Source organism: Protopterus annectens, chromosome 12.part0 (assembly GCF_019279795.1).
Source record: "Protopterus annectens isolate FY-2018-M chromosome 12.part0, PAN1.0, whole genome shotgun sequence".
In the NCBI taxonomy this organism is placed as follows: domain Eukaryota; kingdom Metazoa; phylum Chordata; order Ceratodontiformes; family Protopteridae; genus Protopterus; species Protopterus annectens.
The window spans coordinates 184,336,718-184,364,234 of NC_056746.1; the positions used below are offsets into that span (position 1 = coordinate 184,336,718).

General features: G+C 38.8%; 1 protein-coding gene across 1 annotated transcript in view; it reads right to left on the reverse strand.

Moving 5' to 3' along the window:
* The window catches only part of LOC122816149 (hexosaminidase D-like), a 922,622-nt gene that overhangs the window by 195,428 nt on the left and 699,677 nt on the right, over nt 1-27,517 (reverse strand). Inside the window, exon 10 of the mRNA XM_044088904.1 lies at nt 1,359-1,437. Coding sequence (XP_043944839.1) covers nt 1,359-1,437 — 79 coding nt within the window. The remainder of the gene's footprint in view (nt 1-1,358; nt 1,438-27,517) is intronic.

The window sequence follows — 27,517 nt, forward strand, 5'->3', positions numbered from 1 at the left end:
CTTTTACACTTTGTGCTCTATCGATTCATTATTTCACTCGCATCTTATTTTCCCTTCTTACTCTAACCATCCCTTCCTACTATCCTCTGTACTGTGTTGTTTATTATTATTATTATTATTATTATTATTATTATTATTATTATTATTATTATTATATTGATTCACTGCTATTTTCACATAACATTTTGTTTGTATTCACAATACTTCTTGTTGACTTGCTTGTCTACTGTCACTTATATTTGTCCGGGCTGAGACTGAAACAGGTCCATTTGGATCAATGCTCTACCCCAGTTATCAAACTGAATGAATGAAGTCCTTAGCTACTGGCACAGCCAGTGCAATGACATACCTTGTAAAATATCCATCACCAAGTGCTAGATGTTAATGCTTCCCATCTTGGAGGTGTGGTCTGCAACATTTGTGGTCTATGCCTGTGATAGCACAGGTGGTGATTTTCTACTAAATCATCTCCCTGGGAGAGGACAGGGAGCAATCAGACAAACCTACCAATGGAAAGAGTCTGTTCCTGAACTCAGGCTGCTGACAACACTGCACTTTAAGATTGCTGAGAAGACACATTTTAACTTCAGATAGTCTGAATGAAAAGGATGGAGAGTGGAGGAGGATTATCCTACTAATCAAACATTTGCTGTTCACAGCTGTACTACATTCAACACAATGTTCACTGCTGCATGATTCCTAACTTGTGCTTCAGTTCTCAAAGAAGGATGACTGTTTTAAAGCATGTCTAACAGGACAGTTAAAGCAAGTCTTACTCAACTTCTACAATGGACATTAAAAGCTTGTAATGTCTGCAGAAAGTGTGACTGGATAACAAGACTTTGAAATATTTTGGACAGATGTATTCTTAAGACAGCCATACCTACTGATCTAGTAAAGTCATCATTAACAAACCTCTGAACTCAAAAATGTTGTTATATTATGTTTAGCAAAAGAATACATGGGGTTGATAGTGGCACAACAACCTTATACTCCCTTCATAAAACAAACAGCTGATTGGCAGTGTACAGCTAACATCTGAGTGACATAACACCCATGTGATTTGGTTTCTTCTTAGAAAAGAGGGAGGTCACCACAAAAAAGACATTAGAAGTGGTCTTGCTCATGGAGAAAGACTATGTTCATAACACCACCATGCTTATTGAAAACTGTACAGGGCTCTAAGACATCAATGTCTGCAGCTCAGAAATCTTAACTGCTTATAAACTGCATGTGTATATATTCTGTACTCACAATACTGGAAGTATTTAAAGCTAAGCTCAATGAGTTTTAGAAAGTGTAAGAACAAGACATCACAGAGTTTGCAAAAGTAAAACGTTCAAGTATAAATGAATTACCAGACATTTTCTTGTATGTTAATGTCATTAAAGCCCAGTGTTTCCAGGATTTTCTTTTTTGCGATTTCTGTAAATCCACCTAAAATATACAAAGAAACACATTAAATATGAAGTACATAAATAAGCCATAATAATGGCATAAGACAACCATAAATATGGCAATGCAGTTAAAATAAACAGATATTGTTGCTATATAGTATAAAAAACTTTTTATACTCTTCCCAAATTAATGTTACACATTTATATAATTCCCAGATTAATGATATGATACTATAATAATGTAATGTCTCACGAAGAATACTATAAACATTGGCCCCTCTGCATGTTCTATAAGTTAACTCTTTCATCAGCACTTTCAACAACAGTTTGAGGTATGTTAACACTAATAAAAATGTTATCATTAACAGCTCTTCATTCACTTTTAACAATTATGATATAAGAAATAAAATACAGTCATTTATCATTTAAAAAAATGCTTGTTTAGTTATTATAGTAACAATCCAAAACTTGGATCTCAAAATAATGTTGCTACCATCAGAAAGAAGAAAAAAAAGCCTGCTTCATGGTACAAACGGATAAAGCCCTGAGCAGCCTATAAGTATTATGACATGTACTTGATATTTGTGGATATGATATTGAAAATCTACTTGACTGTCAAGAACATTGCTGGGAAGAGAAGTTTAAAATATCTAACAGGTTTACTTTTGTTAAAGAGGAGAATAAAATAGCAGCAGTTAGACAGGAATCAAAGAATTATATTACGCATACCTGTAAAATGTCCTGAATTTGCTAGAATATTATTTAAACTTAAAATGAAGTGTTTGCCATGAAATTCTAAGTGGCTCCTTTAAATTATAATTTCTGCAGTTGGTTTGCCCTCCCCTGTAACATCACAGATGTCAGTGACATATTGACATCAATAACTGCATGCTAGAGGGACACTGTGACTGGAAAAGCAATCATCTGTAGTATGTGTGAGGAACCAACTACTGAAAAAGCACTTGCACTAAAAGTTAAAACAAAGCAGGTTTCTGAACATATACCGACTTACTGAAAGCTTGTATAATAAAAATTAAACAAATCAGGTTTCTGAACTTTTCTGAGCATATTCTGTGAAGTGGGATGGCTGCATCCATTATATGCAATGAGATGCTTTAGAAAGTGGAAACCCCCTGGGTTGTGGTGGAATATTAGATTTGTCTGCATTACAACTTGTCACTTTACTGTTTGAAACTTCTGAAACTACCATCACTTTAATAAAGGTAAATGAAGCAAACAATATGTGTAGACAGATAAAATAAAGTAGTTTGTAAATAAGTGTTAGGTTTGTATTGAACTATTTCTTTTTAAGGTCAAAAATGAAGTTCACAAAGTGTATTTTTATTGTGGTACAGTAAATTGGAAGAAGTTCTGGTTGTTCTGCTGGTATAGCAATAATTCCGACCAAGATCCACTGAGTGAAGGAAACAAACATAGCAGAGTGATTCATAAATATGCTGCCTTATGTAGCTACTTTGGCTTCTGCTGGAACACTGGTTCTCAGCAATGTGCAAACAGTAGCATTCATCTTTGTCTTTAAAGTATTAGTATAAACTAAATGCTGGCTTTCTATTAAAGTTTAAATAAACATTCTGCATTATGCCCATAATTACAAAGCAACCTTTGGAGAAGCTATTCCAACAGTTTAATTGAATTCATCTATTTTTTTCTATTAAGTAGACTGTGTAAGTAAATAAAGAACCAGAGGATGTGATGTGTGTGTTTGTGTGTGTGTGTTTGTGCTTTGTAGATAGTCTAAGACAGACAAATATTTACTGCTAGCACTGAATTGAACTTGTTCAGTGATACAGAAGTTTAACTGGTTGTCCTGCAGCTATGACACCTTGTATAACAGGTTATGTTCTACTTGTAAAGGATCACATTGGACGGGATCTGCAGCAGACTACTGAACACAAACTTTCTAAATGGTATTTGGCTGAATTACATTCATCGCAAGCTTTTTCTTTTAACATTACATAACTCCCAAAGGTCATATATTAGAAAAACTGTGATCCCAGTGGTTGCATAAAAGCTGTGCAGCTGAATCTGTTCTGATGGTTGAAGCACAGATATACAGAGTTCACTGATGAGGAATTTCTCAGCAAGGAATTTCATGGAAGTGTTTCATTGGTGGTCATTACAATGCTGGCATTAGAATAATTAATGGATTACGGGAGGGAACAGAGCCCTCCAGACTAAAATCTTCTTTCTGTGTTACCATAAGATCATGATCTAACATCCAGCCAGCCAGACACACACACAAAGCCACAGACCTGTAGATGTGTATATCAGGTGTAAACATCAGTTTTTCACCAGTATGCCAACTTCCAGACAGATGCAACTGGTTACCAATTTCTGTGACTCCCCAAGATGTCTAACCACGCTGCTCTTTTTCCTTTGGTACACATCCTATACATGGAATAAAGGAGACAGCACAGCCTTTAAATGGATACTTTGAATTCTGAGTGATGGCGTGCTTTTAAATTACTCCCATTTTCTTTGCTGGCTGACTTGCACCATTTTAATTTTCTATTTAAGCTGAAGCATATAGCCCTCTTTCAAAAATTAATTAAAAGACCATAGCATATAAAGTGCATACAGTGAATTTCTTTGACTTCTTGACAGTCTTCGACCCTGACAGTTTAGGAACAAATAACAAGGCTGTAACTGAAAGAGTCATTGGATCATTTTATTTTTAAAAATACCATATAAGCATTTGCACATTTATTTTTTTCTTAATATATTAAGACTTTTGTCAGTACAACATCTCCCACTACAAAGTAGCTTTCTCAGTTATGAAACTGAATAATAAGCGACAAAACTATTTCCACTGATTAGCAATCTTGGTGCAATTTTACTTGCATCTTGTGCTGTCCATTACTGTTATTAATTGCTAAATCATTTTTTAAACTTCCTTTTTTAAATGGTGGTATCTCACAGCCCCACATGAAGTAGGATCAGTGGCCCAGATTTTTTTCTGCCAGATATACCTACTTTGCAACACCCTTTGACCAGATTTTTCAATGTCTACAGCTTGACAGGTATGACTCTGTGTTTGAAAGGAATTTGCAAACTTTTCACCATTTGTTTTTACAAGGGCACAAAATCCTACACAAACCATAGCAGGTTATGACAGAGAGCTGAAGAATCAAACCAAATACTGTGAACTTGGAAGTTGTACTGCTTAGTAGTAAGAGGAACAATTGTCTACGGTAAATGAAATGGTCATACAAGGGGCAGACTGTTGAGAATTAGACTTGTCCTTATCAAATGCTATGGGTGTGTGTACAGAATGTGAAATTATATGTGCATAAACAAATGTTATTTACTTACCATAATGATGAATCTTTGTCTGTTTTCGTCCTTTCTCAACCGATGGATCTCGGATTTCACCTCGGATCTGACTTCAGATACGTCTAAAGACTTGACTTCGTAGCTTGAGTTCCTCCTCTTTCCAATAATCTTTGTATTTAGCCTGAATTACCTCAGATCAATCCTCTATTCAGCCTATATTACTGTCCATGTCACAAAAGTGAGTAATAATAAATTATAATTACCAATAAAATCCCTGACAGTCTGCAAGGAAAGAAAGGAGGAATAAAGGACTGGAGTTCATCATCAGGCAAGTAATAACAATCTCGGGTCATACTAGGAGACCAGGGAATAAAAACCTCCCAAACAGGAAAACAGTTGGAGAGAGGGAGACTGAAGAAGGCAAAAACAGAAAACACAAGATACATTGTTATGGTGAGTACAAAACTGTTTGCATCTGATGTTGTCTTTTTGGTCTCTTCTATAACCATTGGGGCAGAGCCCACAACTAGGGAAACCCCTTGGTGGTCCTCAAGGAAGGATATTCTGGAGTAAATCTGAGCCAAATACTGCCCTATTTCTAGGTGAAATGTCTAATTTATAATAAGCAATGAAGGTATGAGTATTAGACCAAGTAGTAGCTGCATAAATGTCATCTATGGAAGCTCTGATAGTGGAGGATCTGGCCACAGATCTAGTGGAATGAGGTTTAAGAAGTTTCAGTCCCTTTTTCTTGCAGACAAAAGAAATGCAATCGGTGAACTATTTGGCTAAAGTCACTTTTAAAATGATTTGGCCAGCTTGACTTTGGAAAATGAAACAAATAGCTGGTCTGATTTTATGAAATCTTTTGTTTTGTGGAAAAATAATCTAAGCTGTCTATGAATAACCAAAAGGAGCAGTATGTCTTCTACTTTGTTGGAAAAATCTGGAAAGAAAACAGGAAGGGACAGCAATTTCTGAAGCCACCTTAGGTACAAATGAAGGATTTAGTACTGACACACACCCTATCCTTGTCAAAGATCAAGTATGGTGGTTTAGAAGAGAGAGCCAGTAGTTCTAATACTCATCTGGCCAATGTGATTGCAACAATAAAAACAGTTTTCCAAGACAAAAATGTTAAAGTCCACCTTGGCAGCTGGTTCAAAAGGGGGGGGGGGGGTCAAGGCTTGAAGAAGTATAGTTAAATCCCATAGAGGAGCAAGATCCTTAATAGGGGTTTGGAGTAAGAAATTACCTTTGAGAAAGGCTTTGCATAATCTAAATAATGCCAGGTATGAATGGCCATCTCCTTCATAAAAATTCAAGATGGCTGCAAGCTGGATCTTTATAGTAGAATAACAAAACTCCACTGTTAATAATGAAAGCAAGAAAGTCTAGGAAAGCTGGAATAGGTGCTCAAAAGGGGTCTAACTGTCTGTCAACAGACCAAAGACAGAATCACTTCCATTTTGTCTTACACACTTTTCAAGCAGTATCCTTCTGAGAGGATATGAGAATGTGCCGAACTGGAGAAGAAAAACTGGACTGTCTTAGTCATGACTGGAAAAGGAGAAACCATATGGTCAATTTGACGGTCTGACTGTCAGGGGGAATCATCTCTGATGGATGAGAGAGGAGATCCTGGGTTGGATCCAACACCCAAGGGGGGGGGGCTGCAGTAGATGAGGCCACACGAAGGAAAACCATACTTGTTGAGGCCAGAACAGGATTATGAGGATTACTTTGCTCTTCTGATGAGATGCTTTCTGTAAGAATACGGTGATGAGGGGAGTAGGAGTAAATGCGTAGAGGAGTCCAAGGTCCAATTGTGAATTACGATGTCTCTCAGTGACTTCCTCTCTGGGGGGATCACAGTGAAGCACCTGTTGCACTTGGAGATGGAAAGGGAAGCAAAGAGACTGCAGCATGGCTGGCCCCAATAATGTAAAATTATTTATGCCACCACAGGGATGACAGACCACTAGTGAGGGAGTAAGATGGACCTGCTCAGTTTGTCTGCTAGTACGTTGGACTTCCATGGGATATGCACTGCCAAAAGAAAGTGGACAGAAGAGATCACCCACTGCCAAACCCTCACAGCCTCTTGACATAGGGGGTAGGATCTGGTTTCCCCTGCTTGTTGATGTACCAGACTACTAACATATTGTCTGTCTGGATGGCAACCTTCCCTGAAGAGACAGCATCTTGAAATACCTGCAGGGCTAATAGGACTGTTTTCATTTCCAGGACATTGATGTGAAAATTGACCTCCAACTGGGACTAGGTCCCTTGGACTGTCATTCCCAAGTAATGCCCTCCCACCCTAGCTGGGAGGCTTAAGTAGCCATTGTAGGTGTGGGTAGTGGAAGAATAAAAGGGTGGCCCTGACAAACTTCTACTGAGGAGATCCATGAGGCTATGTGTTCCCTGCAAATCTTTGTAATCCATATCACTGTAGACAGTGGCTGCAGTCTTACTGACCACTGCGGTGCAAGTGTCCATTCCAGTGCCTGCATATAATACCTTGTTAAGGGCACTAGAGTTAAAGAAGCTGCCATAAATCCAAGGAGTTGTAATACCAATCTTGCAGTCAAGGAAGGAAGAGAGGGGATATGGGATGCTTGACTCTGTGTTTATTCTTGGCTTTGGTAAGATTGTCATTTGTGTCACTGTATCCAGACAAGCACCAGTAAACTCCTGGACTTGAATGGGAAAGAGCTGAGAATTGCCATAATTCAGTGTGATGAGAGTAGAGAAGACAGAAAGAAATTAACCCGTGTGTGTGTGTGTGTGTGTGTGTGTGTGTATAGATATAGATATATATATATATATATATATATATATATACACACACACACACACACACACACACACACACACACACACACACACACACACACACAAGCTGAAATAAGAAACAGGAGAGGTATACATATGATGGGTCTGCATTGTTTTATTGAAAATACGGTTCATCGAACCGTACTTCTGATAACTCACTTCTGCAAAAGTGCATTATATCAAAAATGCACTTTCGCAGAAAAATAAAAATAAAAAGTAAATAAAAAAAAAAAACACACTAAACACTATTATGCTGGGGGGCAAGCCCCCCTGCACCCCCCCCATGTGGGGGGGGGGCTGCACCCCTCATGCCCCTCCTACTTTAGTATTCTCACTCCAAGATCGCACTACAGTGGGAAGAAGGGAATATTCCCTCATCCCAAATGTAGCACAATCTTGGCAATAGTTGGCTTAGTTGTACATCAACGTCGATGTACAACTAACGTACCATGCAAAGAGCATGCTTTTTTCTTTAGCGAAAGTGCATTTTCGATAAAATGCACTTCTGCTAAAGTGGGTCCGTGAAATCACAGTTCGATGAACCATACTTTCGATGGTCTGACTAGGACACATATATACACATATATAGATATAGATATACACACACACAAGCTGAAAAGAAGAAACAGGGGCAATAAGAGTAAAATAGAATAGCTTAAAAAGCAATCAAAATTCTCAAAAAAGAAAGCACTCATCCGATCCACTAATGCTCAAGCTACAGTAGACATCCATTTGCTGAAGCAGCAAACGAGATCTAAGGTAATTCAAGCTAAACAGGAGGATTATGGGTAAGGGAAAGAGCATGAGCTATGGACCATAGCCTTTAGAAGTGGCTGAAGTCAGCTCCAAGGTCGGATCAGAGACCCATCAGTTGAGGAAAAGACAAAAACGACAACATCAGATTTAAAGAATTAAGCGATGAAATGGATGTGTGCAAGATAAAATATGATCCAAATAAAAAGGCAAAATTAAGAAATAAGGTGAATGCAAACAATTACAGGTCCATCAGTCTTATCAGTGAAGTATGATGGAATACGTTGCCGGAAATAATACCTAATAGACTACAAAATGACCTCTTCAAAAAGCTATACATATCATATGAAAAGGAGTACCTACTGTCATTACACTACAGATGAATGTAGCTATTTTGGATTTCAGTAAGATTCTGACACAGCAGACCAGTGACTAAGTGGAAAGCTGGCCTACTTGTTATAAACTGGATCACAGACTGGCTGAGAGGGAGACTTACAATGGTAAAGATAAAAGAAAAAGGTCATTAAATGGATGAACATTAAAAGGGCATTCCACAGGGCCCTTCCTTTGGGGTTAATATTATCTACATTCTACCTTAGTGATTTAAAAAATCATAGCATGTACAATCAGGAAAGAATGAGAACAGTACAAAAATTAAAGCATGTAACAAAAAGAAGATCATAGGGTAACAGTGATTTCTTAATGAACTTCATAAATGTGTTAGAGAATGAACTAGATTTGAATCAGAAAAATACAACTACATCCAAATATGCTATGGTTAAGACAGGACTGCCATACTGCTAGGGGTGGAGGTTCAGTAGTACAATAATCAATGAGTGGCAGTGGGTAAAGGAGTGCAATTTATGAGTCATATAGATCTCTGTCTACACCAAAGCACAAAGAAGGGATACATCTTAGATGTGCAGCCAGTAGAAACCTGACAAACACTGTACCAGTGCAAAGCATACTATCAAGGACTCTTTTGGAATACAGGAATATAACACTGTATCACAGTATAAACAAATCAAGCAAAATAATTGAATTAAGCAAAAAAACAAATGGTAGAAAGTACTTTTAAAAGAGAAATAGTGAGCATATTTAGAATCCAATACAATGTTAAATTCGGACAGCTAGAGTTTCCCCTCTTTGCTAAAGATGCGTAAAGGAAAACTCCGACCTAGACCTAAAAAAAAAAATCAGTTTTTTTTCACTCTATGTTTGTTTCCTGACCTATGTTAACACCTCAAAATCACTCTAAGTGCTTTATTTGTAATTTTAGCCTGTTTTCCACAACATGGCTGCCAATGGGGCTTGATGTATCAATGTGATCTTGTTCTCCATCAACCCTTTCTCTTTCCCATAATGCTTTGTATGACTCATGCCAGACATCAGGAAGTAACTGAATTCCCATGCCATTGACATATAATGGGATTTGTGTGAATCACTGTTATTCTCTTTACCTTCTGTAAAGGGGGTGCTCCTTTTCTGTCTGTAATCACCATCCTTTACGTTTGGCTCAGACCTTGTTTTACACTATACTTAGAAGTTATCCAGCTACAGCCAGAAAAGTAACTAAATTTCAGGCCTTTGTTCAGGGTTTTCTTTTGCAGTCCAAGAGGAATTGATTCTGCAAGGGTCTGTCAGTGCAGTTTTAACACCTCTGCAGTAGTGTGGGGGAGGGGACTGTCTAACAGACTGGTTAAATCTGTATTGGGAGAAGCTTGAAATAGTAATACAACTCCAATAAAAAAGTGTATGAATGTGCGTGCACAGGCACAGTTGCAGAGACATAAAAATTACTGAGAAAAATATCCTTTATGACTGGCGATTTACATGATTATAAGATTTTCCAGCAAAGTCTCATATTCAAATAAATCCTGATGTTATGTCAGTCATATACTAGCCAAGGGAAGTATTAGCAGCTCTCAGGAAAAATGAGGAGGAGATGAAGTAAATGAAAAGATTGTGTGTCATTAAGAAGCAATTAGACCAAAAATATGAGTGAACGTATGGCTACTATGACAAAGCAAGACAACTTGTGCACATTTTACTGATCTGCAAGTCTAGAATAAAGTGATTAAAAGAGAGCATTCTCAGTGCTTAGATTTCATAACTGATCTTAATACTAAATGCAAAGTTATTTTCACTATTATTTGCAAACCAGGGGGATTATGGCATCTAAATTATTTACAAAAGCTTCACAGTGATACACTATTAAGACAGTAAAGGTTCACTGTACTTCTATTATTTCAGCATTAGACGTCCAATGGATTATTAACGTAAGTAGCTAAAGGATTGCAAAGTGCTGTAAATACTATGGGTGATCAACACACAAAAAAAGAGCATGTTAAGAGACTGAAACAGCCATGGAATAGGTTAGAACAGTGTAATTTCAAATTAAGTAAGTGCAAAAGTGACAAGCCTGAACTATACAAGCCAACTTCTAACATCAAATGGTCTAATGTGACATACAAAAGCACAACTCTGTAAATGTCAAAGATAAGAAGACACTAGAGAGATTACTTGCAATAACTGATAACCCATAAACTTAGTTATCTACTATATCCGAGTTAGTATGCCTCTAAGAAAACTGTTACAGCAAACTACAGCCTATGAACAGACCTACAAATAGAAAAAAAAAAAGTTTTGAGAATTTTCAATTAGCTACAGAAAAATTAACATTAAAATATGACACGAATAACACAGATGCATTGCAAGTCGATGCCTGTTATAATGGTGCAGGAGTTGTGATACTACAAGGAAAAAGACCAGTTCCTTTTGGGTCAACAGCGTTTACAGATATGCAAAGGTGATATGCTCGGATCCAAATTAAACAGCTTGCAACAGTAAAAGTGACACAAACAGGTCTATGGCAAAGCAAGTCAGGCAAGAACAAGCCATAAAGTATTGCAAAACATATTCAGAACATTTGTACAAAGCACGTCTTAGAATGCAAAATATATCAATTACTTAATTTTTTGTGTATATTCCATGTGATACTTTTTATTTTTACTATATTGTATAATTTAAATTATATTTATCTTTGTTCAATTAAGTTTTGTATGTAACTTTCTGGAGCTCTTCTCCTTGGGTCTCCACTGAAAATGGGCTTCTAGCTCAGTTGGACTAATCCGATTAACAAATGTCAAATATATAAAATAAGTGTGGTCTGAAATATAGGCCTGGCAAAGATCTACATATAACAGACATGTTGTGAAAGAAGCATGACGGCTTGCTAGAAGAAAAACTACAGATTATTTGGGTAATACCACAGTTACCAATGACAGAAGAAAAAAAGAGAAGTACTAACCCTGATTTAGAAATACACTTACTGAAACAACTTATAATGAGAAATAAGCATAAGCAAAATGGAAATAAACTCCTGTTAATTGTTTACATATATTGTTGGTCCCCTTGGCCAAAATGACTACTGAGAATTGATGATGCCTCTCCTACTCCCCTAAACCCACTGCAGACCATCTAGCTCTCCCCCTAGATCAGTGCTGCTAATATTAGTTAGCAGAGAAATTATGAGTCCTTGGTGGGAGAGGAGAAGGTGGTATTCAGACCTGAATCTTCGGCTTCTAACCTCAGGATTTTTTTTATATGCTCCATCTTTTCCCCCAAGGGTGGGCATGCACAGACATTCCTACCAATGATATGTTAACATCAGCCCTCTCCCTAAAAGCACACACATACACATGTGGGGTACGAATGCTGCACTCTAGCCTATACAAGACAGCAACACGATACTGTAAAAGACCTATGTCCTCAATGCAAGTCACTCAAAGCTAACTCCTGGTTTGCCCTGCAGTACTAATTAAGTATTAAAAGTTATAACCAGGGTTTAATGTTCAAAGCTAGTAAGTAACAGTTCCCACAAATCACATCTAGGAGTAAGGAAGAGGGAAAAAAAAATAGAAAGACAAAATGTATTGTTCAGAAAATTTCACTCAGAACAATTAGTGCATGTGTGTGTGCCATATGCAGTGCATACCTATGTAATAAATCAATTAGGAAAAAATACCAAGTCAGATGTAATGAAAAGTATGATTCATCTTTGGTACATTTCTCCAATGTTTACCAATAAAACAACAGGCAATTTATCATGATCTGGAGCATTTCTCCCCAGGCCTCCGCTGAAAACAGGCTCTGTGGAACCTAGTCGGACATTCCCGGTCAACAAATGTTAAATAAAATAAAAAAAATAAAATAAAATCATAAGTGACTTCTAATAGCAAGCAGTTAGGTATAGATGATGGACTCTCTCTCTGAGGTAATTTGAATTAAATTTCTAACAGAATCAACTCTAAACAGGAAGCAGACGAATTTTTATAAGCACATTTCAAATCCAATCTACTACTTTGTAACTAGACTATTTACAAGTGGAGTCTTTACTACTTATCAAAACAAAAAGTCCCAAGGGTTCTTGTCGTGCTCTTTTTATAACCAGGCAGATGAAATGATATGGCAGTTTTTTCCCTCACTTTCCCTTGTAAACAGCAAGTTCCTTACATGCGTGCTCCCATATCAACAAGGAGCTAGTACATGAACTGCATGTCTCATGAGTATGTCGTACTTAGTGGTGTATCAGAACTTGTACTGTACATTCATTTACATATTCAAGGATGCCTGTCATTTAGAATTATCCGGTTAATAAATAATAAATAACCTAGCTATTACACTCAATTAGAAAAATAAATATTAAAAAGATGTTTAAAATCTGTTCAACAATGTCCAGCAAATTCCCCATCTTGTGTACAAAAGTACATATTTAAACAAAGGGTAGCAGTTGTGCAACCCTGTCTTTGCCTTCTTTTACTATATTGAAATTAAATAATCTTATCAACTGTTGTTTCTCAAAGACGGAATATCAAGTAATAAAATATTATTTAAAACACATAACATGCCAGATGCCAAATTAATCATATATTTTTTTAAATACCGAAGCACATTTGGTAAATGTCAATTCTTAATTCCTTCTAGAACTTTTCTTTCACATTAGTTTGCTTAACAGTACACGATGACTCAGTATTCATGTTTAGGGCAAATCTTATTTAAAAACAATCCAAGAATAATTTGGGTAACTGGTTTTATGATGCTAAATAAAGATGCTGCTTGAATGTGCCCTGTGATGCAGTGGCATAAAGTCCTTACAGTACCTGACAAAATACGTTTGATTAGTGGCACGGGCACTGGAGGGGCTACAGAGGAATAAATGGAGTGAGAAGCCAGTGTAGGCTCACTCATCCTGGTTCCTGGCAATAAAGCAGTACTACAAACCTACTGAGCTATGAGCTGCATAAGCTGTGTGAAGCTTAGTCAGGGGGTTGCGCATGAGCTTAGGCAAACCTGCACATCCCGAAGGTAGTCACTACGAATCTTCTAAAGTTGCCATGGGGTATCAGGAGTTAGGGCACATTCCCCAGCAGCAGTATAACACTGCCCCAGTTCATCTCATCTCCTCAATAACCCTGGGTGTCAGTTTGAGGCCAGTCGAGACTAAGAGACCTGGTGAATGAGGAGACGAACTGGTGGCAGCTGATGGCATGCCTTAGGGTAGGAAAAAAATACAGGCAGAATATCTTCTTTATGATACACCAAAATCTGGCTGCTGTGCTTTATCAACACACAACTTGGGTTATTTACTTTTCTTCCTGAATAAAGCTACTTATTATCAAAGGTATTCATTCACAGTTCTTTTTTTTTTGGGTAGACCATGTGTATATTCCTCAACCTCCAAGATTTAAAAAAAAATCATAACCCCAGAAATTATAGCAGAGGTCAGAAAAAGAAAAAATATATATACACATATATCGTCCTATATTTATACCATAAACCTTGAATTTACAGCAGTATATCTATTCTAAGTACATAATACATCTACAAACAACTAAGCCTAAATCAGGTGAATGATGCGTGTGCCAATTCCCTTAATAATATACTAATTTTCCTCACTACCTCTTTGGGACCTCCTTAATTCTATTTTCCTTTGTTCCCCTTTATTTCATCCAGCTTACTTCTCATGTCTTTTAAATAATAACTGGTAACTTTTCCTGCTGCATAAAACCAAAATTTGAAGAACGTAATTCTTTTCAGTCTCACTTATGCTAACCAGAACAAACCATTGCCAGATAAACCAAAGGCACACTAAATGTGGCTGTTTTTTTTCCAACTGTTCAAACAAAGGTGTACATTTTGCATACCTTAGATGTTCAGAGGCACTTTTACATTCACATAAACAAATTTTTCACAAAAGACACAGCAATTTACTTCCTTTGCTTGAAAACAGGAGGTGTCTTAATGTCTCTCTCTCTCTCACAAGATGCCTGTCAGGTCTTGGAACCAAAGCTGCAGAAGGAGCAGTGGACAGCAGAAGTGACTGGATGGCCGCTCTCAAGGTCTGAAGTCTTTCTTGCTTTACAGAAATTTTGTATTGGTTAGTGTCTAGCTTGCATCCTACAAAAAATGTTAGAATCTGAGACGGGGTGCCAAGCAGAACTTCTGAAGATCGTCATGCCCAGTAAGACAAAGATTGAGGAGGTAACTTCTTGGCTTTAATTAGTGACTCCACTGAGAGGGCAGCTAAAAGCCAATTGTCCAGGGATGGAAAGATTTTATATCCCATAAGTCATATGTGCACTGCTATGGCTGTCATGAATTTAATAAACACCCTGGGGGGGGGGGGGGGGCTGCAGTGAGTCTAAATGGCAGGACCCTGAACTGATAATGACTGGCTCCTTTGCAGAAGTACAGGTGCTTCATTGATTCCTGAGCAATCGTTCTGTAAAGGTAGGCATCATGGAGATTATGAAGCACATTGAATTGTTTGCCTTGAGACAGGGTTGAATTGACTGCATAATGACAATCTGGAAGCAGGTCTTTTAAATATAGCCGTTTAGGAGATCTAGGTCCAAGACTGGCCTAAGAACCTCAGTTTTCTTGGGAAATAAAAACAGTTTTAAATAGAAGCAAAACCTTGTCTGGTTTGGTGGAACCTCTTGGATTGTTCTTTCTTCCAGAAGCAAGTTTATCTCTGTTTCAGACACTACCATTTCCCCTGACTGCCTCCAGACAGAAGCAGTCAAACAGACCAACAGGGATACTTTTCCTTACGATCTGAAAAGGGACTGTGGTACACCTGGTTTTGCAGTCCTCCTCTGCTTTTGGGCAAGTCACATTTGCTGCAGCTTCCCCTGTAAAGAAGTGAATAAAACTGTTGACGCTTATACTTCCTGAAGCACTGAGATTGAAGCACTTTTTAATTCTTAGTATATGATCTCTGTGGGGTCTCAAATTTTAATCAGACATAGGAAAGAGTCTTTCAGTCTTGTTTGCATTTCTGCGTTCTTTCATTAACTGAAGAACCAAATAGGGATGATCTATTAAAGAGCACATTAGTGAAGGATACCTTGAAGTTGTCCGCAGTCACACAGGAACAATCATGAATGGAGTCTCATCGGTATGCACGACCTGACTGCCCTTGCCACTCCATCTGCCACATTATGCATCAGGTGCATGAAGAGGTTAGTTATGTGGGGGATAGGAGATAATGTTGTCTCAAGCTGTTCACTACTGTCTGCTATAAGAAGGTTCTTCAGAGTAGATAAAGTATATTGAACTAGTTCCTGTTTGTGTGTGTGGCACAGTTTAAAGCACTTGGTGCAAAGGTGCCCAAAGCATACAGCACTTCCCTAGTGTATCCATTGCCATGGACTCCTTACTGGATGGGTGAATGGAAGACTTGGGCTCTCCTTTTGCGGCTGCCATCTTAATGACAGAATCAAGGTCAGGGTTTTGGACCAATATGGTTTATACTTTGGAGGGTGAAGAATCTTATCAGTTTTTCTAGGGAATGCTTCACAGTTGTCTAGCTTCTGTCACAACCTCCTGACTGCAACACCAATTAATTTGTCTGTAGGAGGTACCACCCAAGATGTAGATAGTGTCCAGCCAAAAGCCTCCATAAGAACCATCTTGCCCTCAGAGGAGGGATGTCCGGGCTACACTCCTCTCTGGCACATTAACTCTAAAATTTCACCAAAAGAGGAGTCGTTCAAAAGGGGATGTGGGTAACCCTCTCGATCCCTTGAGTTGACATCCGTAGTGAGAGAATCCAAAGGGGAATCTAGGTGATTTTTTTGCAAGCCTTATTATCTGAATGTCAGGGGGTGAGTCGTCTGACTGCTCAAAGGACCTAAGCTGCTGCTGAAGAGGCGGAGTGAGGCTCATAGCCTGGCTCTGACCTGTGGGCACTAAAAGAGAAGCATGCATGACAAAGACAGTGAGAGACACTGAGAGAGAAAGCGTACTGGGGTGGAACTGTGCCAGAAGGATCCTTTGTTAGATAGAACCAATAATCCTGAAGCTGGCATTCAGGTTACCGGGTTAACTCCTTGGTCCTGAGACTGTCTTGTTCCAACAAGGGTGGCTCTGAGAGAGTTAAATCCATACAACTTGGTACAGAAACTGGAGTAGGAATATGTGCTAAGGGCACAGGTTCTAAGGTAAGAGACAGATCTGAAGGCATCAGAGAAGAGGACGACCAGTGAAGGAACTATAATGGGGCAAAGTGGGTGGATCTGGCCACCTTCAGAGCTGAAAGAAATGAAATGACTTCCATCTCTAACTGTGTCCTTAAAATCTTCTCCATCAAGTGGTACAAATCTGTTACAGAAGCACTCCTGTAGGACCTGAAGTATCTGTTTGAAATCACCAATGAAAGGCTGGGATGGGGCTCTGCCTCAGACCTGTCTACTGGCAATTCGTAGGGTAGTCATGTAAAATAACAGGCTCCAAGGGCATCTGTTCCAGAGGAGGGCTGTAAACTCAAGTGTACACGCCAAATTGAGAAACAAAACAGGCACTCACCACACCTAATGTATGTACAAAAAAAAACAAACCCACACAGTCACAATAATGTTGAACCACTACACTAGTTAGCAAACACTACTCTGATGATATCTTCATTCTCACTCTAATAACACACAACTACTAACACAATGTTTGAGAAAACCTCAAAAATCACCAAATGTATATCTTTTGAAGTCCTAATAGGGAAAGGCACTGATAAAGGTGGGAATATCGTGGCTCTTATAACACTGTTTTTTATTTTTTTAAGGAAAATGCTGTATAACCTTAAGAGCTCTAAAATTACCACTAGACTATCAGCAACTAGCTTTGGAAGAAAATACTACTTAAAATTTGAAAAGAAGAGGTTGAGCACATAGCTGCACAGGCAAATGCATCTGGCTGCAAAGGCAGCAAATGAGACTGGAGGTAAATTGGGGACAGATAAATTATGAGAGGGAAAATTCTTAAGGGGCTCAAGGTAGGGGCACTGATGTTGCCAGGCTGGATCCGACCAGCTGTCCTGAGGACCTATATGTCAGATTAGTCAGACTAAATGAATAGGATCTGCTAGCTAGCCAGAAGTCAATCCTAGAATGTTTTGATCAGCATAAAAAAGAAGTTATGTACTTATCATAACACTCCATGTGTGTTGTCCATCTTCGCCTTTATTCTCACATATGGGGTCAGATCTGATCCATCCGCTCCATCTCAGCCTTATGCAGAAGCTCGTGGCCTCCAACTAAGCTCTTGGGCATTCTACCCTTCCCAAAATGCACCTCTCCATTAAGTCAGATCTTGTTTGCCCAATAAAACAGTCCGTAGTTATATAGAAGACAAAAGTAGTAGTCTTCAACAACAACTCAAAGAAACATCTCAAGTGGCAAGGAGTCTTTGAAGGTATTTTTATTGTTACCCATTCTTCCAGGAGTCTAGGAAGGGAGCTGGTGGACGGGTTGTGAGAATAAAGGCAAAGATGGACAACACACATGGAACGTTATGGTAAGTACGTAACTTCTTTATGTGTTGTTGTCAATCTCGCCTTTATTATCACATATGGGACAGCGTCCCTAACAACCTGAATCCTGGGTGACTCATGGGAGAATATTCCTCAGAACTATTGATCCAAAAGAAGCTCTACCCCTGGAGGCCAAATCCACTTTGTAACGAGTAATAAAAGTATGGGGGATTAACCATGTGGCTGCTGCGCAAATATTGTCTAAAGATTCTCTGACCAGAAAAGCTGAAGAAGTAGCCACAGCTCTGATAGAATGTGCTTTAACTGGTTTAAGCAACTGTTTATTTTTGGATTTTATAAATTAAAGTGACACAATCAGAAAGCCAAGTTGCCAAGGTAACTTTGGAAACTGGTAAGCATTTTCTTGTTTCAGAAAAAGAAACAAACAACTGATCCGTTTTCCTGAAATCCTTTGTTCTGTGCAAGTAAAAAGGCAATTGTCTGTGAGCATCTAATAAGTTTAACAGTTATTCTCCTTTGTTTTGGAAAATTGCGAAAAAAACTGGCAGTTCAACAGATTGGTTGAAATTAGTCTCAGAAACTATTTTGGGCAGAAAGGAAGGGTTAGTTCACAATGAAACTCTGTCTTTATGAAAAAGCAAATAAAGAGGCTTTATAGATAATGCTTGTAATTCAGATATCCTTCTTGTTGAAGTAATAGCCATCAGAAAAATTATTTTCCAAGTCAAGAATTTTAAATCACAATTTCCTGAAGGTTCGAATGGTAAATGAATGTTTGTGTCTTTCGGCTTTTCCCGGTTAGGGGTCGCCACAGCGGAACTCCGGTCCGCTAATGATTGGCAGTAGATTTTTACGTGCTGGCTTGCCGGGCCTAACACACAACCATCAACGAAGGAACGCCCATTCACAAATGTCGACACAGAAGATGTTCTAACTGAGAATCGAATGGGCAACGTCTAACTGTGAGGCGACAACGCTACCGCAGCACCATCACCGAATGGTGAATGAATAATACGAGATAATACAAAATTCAAATCCCAAGGAGGAGGAGGAGGACTTTTATAAGGTGGTTTTTACAACAAAATACCTTTCAAAAAGGTCTTACAAAGCTTAAGTGACATGACAGAAGGGCCATTCTCTCCTAGATGATAACTGAGAATGGCAGCTAGTTGAACTCTTACGGTGGCTGCTGCAGCACCTTCTTAAAAAGTTTCACTAGAAAATCCAGAATGCAGTGCAGCGGGGCAGTAAAGATATCAACATTATTGTCTGTGGCCCACACTACAATCCTTTTCCACTTGCTTCTGAAAGTTTGTGTGTGGAAGACTTATGTGAAGAAAGTAAAATATTAAAACACCACAACTGCACGAAAACTAAATAAATGAAATAAAAATATGTGAAGTGAGAACAAATAAACGACTGCTCACACCAACAAAAGAAAGTTTAGCACTTTCATTCGCTTTCATTTATTATTATTATTATTTATTAATCATTTGTTGACCGGGAAAGTCCGACTAGGTTCCACAGAGCCTGTTTTCAGCTGAGGCCCGGGGAGAAATGCTCCAGATGCATGTCTTTGGAATGTGGGAGGAAACCGGAGTACCCGGAGGAAACCCACGCGAACACAGGGAGAACATGCAAACTCCACACAGAAGGCATCCCAGCCGAGAATCGAACCGGTGAACCTCTTGCTGTGAGGTGACAATGTTAACTGCTGCACCACTGCGCCGCCCAAACCTTTCAAGTTGTACTTTTTCAAGCCCAAAGGTGCTTAATCACACAAACTTCTTAAGAACACTAACAGCAATGCAACCAACATTCTCAATTTAAATACAAATAAATTAACCATATAATTAAAAAATTGGTTAATTATCCCATAAATAACAAAGCATTACAAGGCACAACATAGAAACCAATATTTAATAGTGGTTTCTGCTATTTAAAAGACATTTGACATTTAAAGTCTCATTTAAACCTGGAGAAACATCAGCATTTAGAAATATTTGCCATCTAAGCACCTTAATCTCTAAGGCAGTATTAAAATCACAGACAAAAGGTATCATATTAATACTGTCTAATACAAAAAACACACATTTCTTAAAATCAGAACATTCCATAGCATGCTTAGCTAATGCATTGTTAACATCTTTATTTCTGATAGCAAAGTGATGTTCATAAATCCGTTTATATAAACTCCTTACAGTTTTGCCTACATAAAAATTGTGACAAGTACTCTCTCTTCTTTTCGGCTTTTAGTTTTGCCAACATAGAATGCTTGGCACTCAGAGCAGGATGCTAAATAAACCCATACCTTTAGGGCTCATGGTAGCTGCCTTACTTCCCAACACGTTCATTCATCCCATTACCCAGAAGGAGTATACCTTTAGGGCTCATGGTAGCTGCCTTACTTCCAATGTGGAATACAAAAAGGAGAACACCAACTGCTGCAATAATGATTTTTTAATTCTGGTACCTCGGCCTTCGCCTTCTCCTGGAATACAATTTACTTAGTGCTCCACCCATTTTTATACAAATCTTTAATTAGATAATTGATGCACCATCCTTTTATTAAATTATTACCATTGTTTCATTACTACTTGAAGCAAACAAATTTGACATTTCTATGCAACATATTAACTAGAGAATAAATAACATTCATTTCAAAAATAGTTTTGATAATATGAACATAAATATAAATACTATCAACGAGATATATACCTATTATTCACACAATGTTATCCTTGCAAGCAAACCCATTTCCCTGAATATATTTAGAAACATTAAGAAATATGTGAAGAATATGTAAAAAGACTAACACTACTGTAAACATTATTTCTGACCTATGTACTGAAAAAATATCATTAACATATTACACCTCCATGTTCATCCCATTTGGAAAAATAGTTTTCAAATTAAGAATGAACCTTGACTCCATCAAAAGTAATTTTTCACGAAAAATGGCCTCATTCCCAATTACATTGGGTCTACCTAATACACTGAAAACAAATCCATCTGGAACCCCCCCATGATTGTCAAAGAAATGCTTTCCCACTGGGCTCTCCATTCTCCTGTGCCTTATGTCACCCAGGTGTTCCAAAATCCTTAATTTAACCCTTCTTGTGGTTTGTCCTACGTACCAATTCTGTCTCTCACAGCCACATCCTATAATATACACAACCCCAGCTGAGTTGCAGTTATAGAATTCCGTGGCATTATATTTAACCCCATTGATTTTACAACCATCCAAATTCCTAATCAACTTACACACTTTACATTTTCCACACCTAAATGATCCCCTTCTCTCATCTTCACACTCTTTATCATTATTTCTGAAATTTAGAATTTCCCTGAGATTAAAATATCTTTTATATGAAAAAGTCACCCGTGATGGAAAAAGCTTTCCAATTTTCTCATCTTCACAAATAATTGGCCAAAATCTATCCACTAGTCCTTTTAAGGTTTGAGAAAAATGGGAAAATCTGGTTACAAAGAATATTTTTTCATTGGATTCCCTAGATCCACTGTTATTTTTACAATGAGTGTCACGATCTTCAAATTGTCCCACCCCTCTAAATCTCACTCTGTTGCTGGACTTTCTGGTAATGCCCAACTCATTTTCCACCCTTCTCCTAGCTTTTTTAATACTCATGACAGAATACCCTCTCTCTATTAACTTTCCTTCCACTTTGTCAAATTCTACTGAAATCAAGTTTTTTTCTGAAATGTGTCTTCCTATTCTTTTAAATTCACCAAATGGGAGAGATTCAATCAAGGAATCACTATGCATGCTAGAAGCATGGAGAAAATTCTCTGCTGCAGTCTTCTTGTAGTGTGGTTTGTAATGAATTATATTTTCCTGACTCACATAAATTTCTACGTCCAAATAATGGATAGATCTTCCCCCTATGTTGTAGGTAAAATCCAAACCCCAATTATTTTGCTTCAACTCTGAAACAAAATTTTCAAACTCTTTTGGTACACCACTGCACAAAAATAAAAGGTCGTCAATAAATCTCATGTATTTGACTACCTTACTTTTATAAAAGAAAGAGGGATAAATATAGCTATTCTCAAAATGGGCCATAAACAATATTGCATATGAGGGCGCAAAAGCTGCCCCCATAGCCGTACCCTCTTTTTGCAAAAAATATTTTCCCTCAAACTCAAAACAATTGTGCGTGAGACAGAAATCCAACAGACTGATGATAAAAAATGTTCTAGGTCCATCCCCTAGCATTTTCTCCACTGCCTTTAGACCATGCAACTTATTAATGCTAGTATATAAAGATTTAACGTCTATACTAGCCCAATAGAAACCTTCATCCCATGCTATATTACAAACCTTGAAACACACCTCTTCACTATTCTTAACATGAGATTGTACCCTCTCAAGATATCCCTTTAAAAGGGAATCCAAAAATATTCCTACATTCTGTAGGTATCCTCCTTTCCCTGAAACTATGGGGCGTCCGGGTGGATCCATGAGATTTTTGTGTATCTTAGGGATGGTAAAAAATCTAGCCACTCGTGGATTCTTAATATGTAACCTTTTAACATCCCCTGGGGATAAAAAGCCCAGCCGCTCACCCCTTTCCAATATTTCCAACAATAACATGTTGTATTCTTTCATTGGGTTTAGGGGTAACTCAAAATAAATATTGTCACCATTCAAAAGTTCCAAGGCCATGGAATTGTATTTGTCCCTAGAAAGAACTACCCAGTTCCCTCCCTTATCTGCCTGAGTGAATACATACTTTCTATTCATGCCCTTTAAATCACATAAAGCTTTCCATTCATCTCTTTTCAAATTATATTTTCTTTCCTGACCACAAAACTTTGCATGTTCTTCTCCCAAAGTATTTAATAGTGTTTTCTCAAATACACTAATGACTATATTCCTTCTAGGTGGCATGAATTCACTCTGGCAGTGTAGATGGGGAACAGTTAGTCTACCATACCCAGTGTTGAAAGTAAAACCCCCCCCATCATCACACACATCATCTTGTGCATATATATCCACTAAATCATTTTCATGTAATGTGAGGTTTAACAAAGACTCATCTAAATTTTCCAAACAGGCCACATTCTCATCAACATTATTTAAATTATCAATCAATGGAGCATTAATATTGGAGTCATACTTATGTTTAAATGAAGTTTGAACAGCAAAATATTCCCTCAAAAACAGCTTTCTGCAAAACTGCTTGATTTCCAAGGATAAATCAGCAAGAGAGGGGAAACATACAGGTACAAATTTAGTGCCTTTATATAAAACTTGTTTGGCACTCTCAGTTATATTTAAATCAGAGATATTTATTACATTATATTTCTCACCTTCACAAGTGTCCACAATATCAGTATTCAAATAATCAAAGTTCTGTAAAGGAACCACTTTATCCGAATAAGGACAGCTTCTTATAACCGTTGGAAACTGTATATAGTCCTGTTGAGCCCGTTGAACCCCTCTCCCCCTCTGGAAAGAAGTCTTTGGGAGAATAGTTACTTCCAATGTGGTTTATTTAGCATCCTGCTCTGAGTGCCAAGCATTCTATGTTGGCAAAACCAACAGGGCACTCAGGGACAGGATGAGGGAACATGTATATAATATTCGGATAGGTTTGAAAACGAATGCCCTTGCTAGACATGTTATGGAGAGTGGACCCAGGCATACTTTTAAGTTCTCCATTTTAGAAACTATTAAGCCAGGCAATAGAGGGGGCGATATAAAAAACTATACTGAGACCAGAGAAGCCAATTGGATAATAAAGTTGAGATCTGATATTCAACCAGGTCTCAATGGTGTAGTACCCATTAAGCCATTCTTGAAAGCCAGGAACATCCGTAGGTAATTTTAGATAGGGAGAACATTTGTATAAGTATAGGTACACCTATAATCAGAGATATACACATATATTTATTATATATATTTTTATATGTGTTTTTAAAACACGTGCTTTTAGATGAGTTTTTAAACTAATTGTATGATTTATCTGTTTTAATTGTTGAATATCTGAAATTAAATGTAATTGCACTTTAAGAATTTTGAATTCCCGCCATGAGCGCTATTTAAACAAAGATGAGATTTGTAGAATGCATAGGTCTGAGGAAGCCATTATTGGTGAAAGCGCTAACCTGTTTTAATAAACGTTCACATTATATCTGGATTTTGTTCATTGGATCTACACGTATTTATACGAGAGGTTTGCCTGCTATATGCTTTTCATTGGAAGCGTTGGTCTATGGTTTGCTGCTGTTGTTCTGTTTTGCTTTGTTGTATCTAAATATGCTTCGATGAAAGTCAGAGTTTGACTGAGTTCTAGCGCAAATTTTTCAAAATTTATGGTGATTCCTAGATGGGAGCAAAGGTTTATAGTAGTTTCTGTTGCCCTCAAGAGTTGATGTCTGGTTGCTGCGGTTAGGAACCAGTTGTCTAGACCTGGAAAAACTCAGAATCCTTGATGTCGCAAGTGAGCTGCAGCCACTGCCATGCATTTGGGGAACACTCTGGGAGCAGTTGTGAGACCAAAGGGCAGAGCTTGAATTAGTAATGACTGTCTCCCAGCTGGAAGCTCAAATGCCTTCTGGAGCATCTGTCCATCTTTATATGGTAGTATGCATCTTGAAGGTCTATCGAACACATCCAATCATCTTTTCCTAGAAAGGGAAGAATAGACTACAAAGTGACCATTCGAAACTTGCTCTATTTGATCGACTTGTTTAGATTGCCGAGATCCAGAAAAGGTCTCCAGTCCCATGTTTTCTTTGGCACTGAAAAGAATCACGAATCCTTCTTGGTCAGAGGGGACCTTCTTGGATGACACTCTTGTTTAGCAACATTTGTACTTCTCAGGTTGCTTGAACCCGCTGACTGGGTGGTATGTCCAGTATTCTTTTGTTTTGAGGAAGGGGTGAATGAAGGGGATGAAATAACCTCTGGATATTATTTGAAGCACCCATTTGTCATTTGTAATGTATAGGCAGGCCTGTGGGTGCAAAGACAGCTGATCCCCGATTGCCTCCAGAGGTGAGTAATCGGGCCTCCTTTCAGAAGCGCTGAAAAGGCTTAGCAAAGAAGGAATCTCTAGGGCCCTGATTTTGCAATGCACAGGCAGCATCTTCCATTATTGTTCCCTCCTCTGCCTCTGAGGGAACTTTCACCCTGTGTGTCCTGGAAAGACTGTTGAGATTTTCGGAACCACATTTTTCCACTACCTTTTTTGGCCTTTGGGATAAGGTCTGGTCAGAGGGGAAGAACATACTCGCACAACAGACAAGGTCTTGCCTTCTTGTTCACAACTGGTGAACGTTTCTTTCACTTAGGGCCCAAACAGAAATGAGCCATCAAAGGGGGTGTTCAGAAGCGTTTAAGGGCTCCACGAAATCGCAGTCGCATCCATGCCTGCCTCCTAATAGAGATACCCGAGCCTGCTGCTTTATTCATTCCATCCTCTACATAAGAAATCAGTCTCATGGAGGAGTTAACAACCAAATTTATGGTGCTGAGCTGAGATGCTACTTTATCTGCAGCTTCATCAGCCACAGCTTCTTGTAGGGTATCTAAAAGTTCCTTCAGCAGATACCTTTGCAGCCTAGTAAAATGTATCAAATAATTCAGCGAGTGCAAAGTAGAGCTTGCTGAAGAAATACACGCTTCCCACAGCTATCCATCATCCTAGAATCTTTGTTAGGAGGATGAATAGTGGAACTGGTATCAGAAAGTTCCTTCTTGGTTGCTGCCGCCATGACCATGTCATCAACCGCAACTCCCTTAATAAGAAATTTTTTTGTCAGGGGGTGAAGTGAATTATTTGGCCTCCTTGGAGTAGGATCAATTGTGTCTGGGGTCTCCCATGCCTTCCAAGATATTAACTCGATAAGCTCATCGGGGGGGGGGGGTCACCCAAGACGTGGAAGGGTAGGATCTGAAAACCTTCAGGTATATTGACTCCTCTGCTGAAGGGGAGTTGGACTCCCAGCCATCTCTCTGTTTTAACATTTCTTGAATGTCTCCAAATTAAAATCCTTGGAGGAGATCACAGGCACCCTTCAGCCTCACTGAAGTCAGTATCTGTGGTGGCAGACTCCACCAGGGAGTCTAAGTGCTTCCTCTTGCAGGTTCTCTTCTGAGGGACTTCTTCAGTGGGGTAATCTGGAGAAGTTTTGGAACAGATGGGGGTCTCTCTAGGGATAGCCTGAGGCTTGGGATCCTGCTGTCCCTGTGGAAGGAGTGACAGAGAGGCAGAAGGCACCAGTACGGGGTGGGAAGGGTGGTCCTGAGAAGATAGTGCCCCTTGACTGAGAAGCAGTCAAAGCTTGCCTCATGGTGTCAAATGTTCCTCACCTGTGATCCAAGGAACTCCCCGGAGCTCACGAAAAAACTAATGAAGCCAATAGCCCCTCACAATCCAAGGAGAGGAGATCCGAGATCAAGGTAGGAGGCAAGCTCAACCACGCCAAAGCTCCAAGAGGCAAGGTCCAATCCAAAGAAAAAGAGGCTGGATCCCTACCCTCAGATCCAGGCAGACAGCTATGGCTCCAACAGAGCACAGGAACTCAGAGTCAATGTTGGAGCAGAAGACAGAATAGGTCTCTCATCCAACAGGGACTATCTGGGCTTCAGAGTCTCCCTGCTACAAACCCAAGATATAAGTCCGAGAAGGAAGAGAAGGAGCAGGAGAGGGGAGTGACTTTGTTAGATCCGAAACTCTTGGGCTCTGATCCAGCAATAAGTTGGCTAAAGTTGGTGCCTTCAACAGCCTGCTAACCAGCCTATCCACATTTTCATCAGACTGACTCCTGGTTGAACGGGTGGAGTGGGTTAGTGATTTATGAAAAATAGGCAATGGGAGCCAAGAGGATACTCTTTCTAAAGATGGCGACCATGTCAGTATAGCTCCAACTGTCGGAGCTGAAGGAATCAGAGCTGATAGCTCAGAATGCTCCAAAGTCTTCCCGGATCCAAGAGTGGACTGCTCTGAAACAACCAATGGAGCAGACAACTTAGGAATCTTCTCTGACAGCTCCGAAGGTTTTGTCAGCACTGGAGATCTTTTCTTTAGTTTGTCAGAAGATGAAGTAGAACCTGATTTTGGAGATTCCTTGCTACCCAAAATTGTTTCAGCAAAGGGGCTTTGAATCATGCCTTTCAACATGAGCTTGTTGTGCCTTTCCAATAGGGCTCTTTGACTGAAGGCATGACAGATGCTACAGGACTCCTGCAAGTGTAGCTAACCTAAACAATAAACACACAGTGTGTGAATCATTCAGTGGCATTTTCTTACCACAATGAGTGCATTTTTTAATCAGACATGACTGGGGGAAAGGAAAAAAAAACAGTACAGGCAATCAGACAATAACAGCAACAACAAACTACAGAAATCCAGATAGCTATGTATATCAGAAAGGC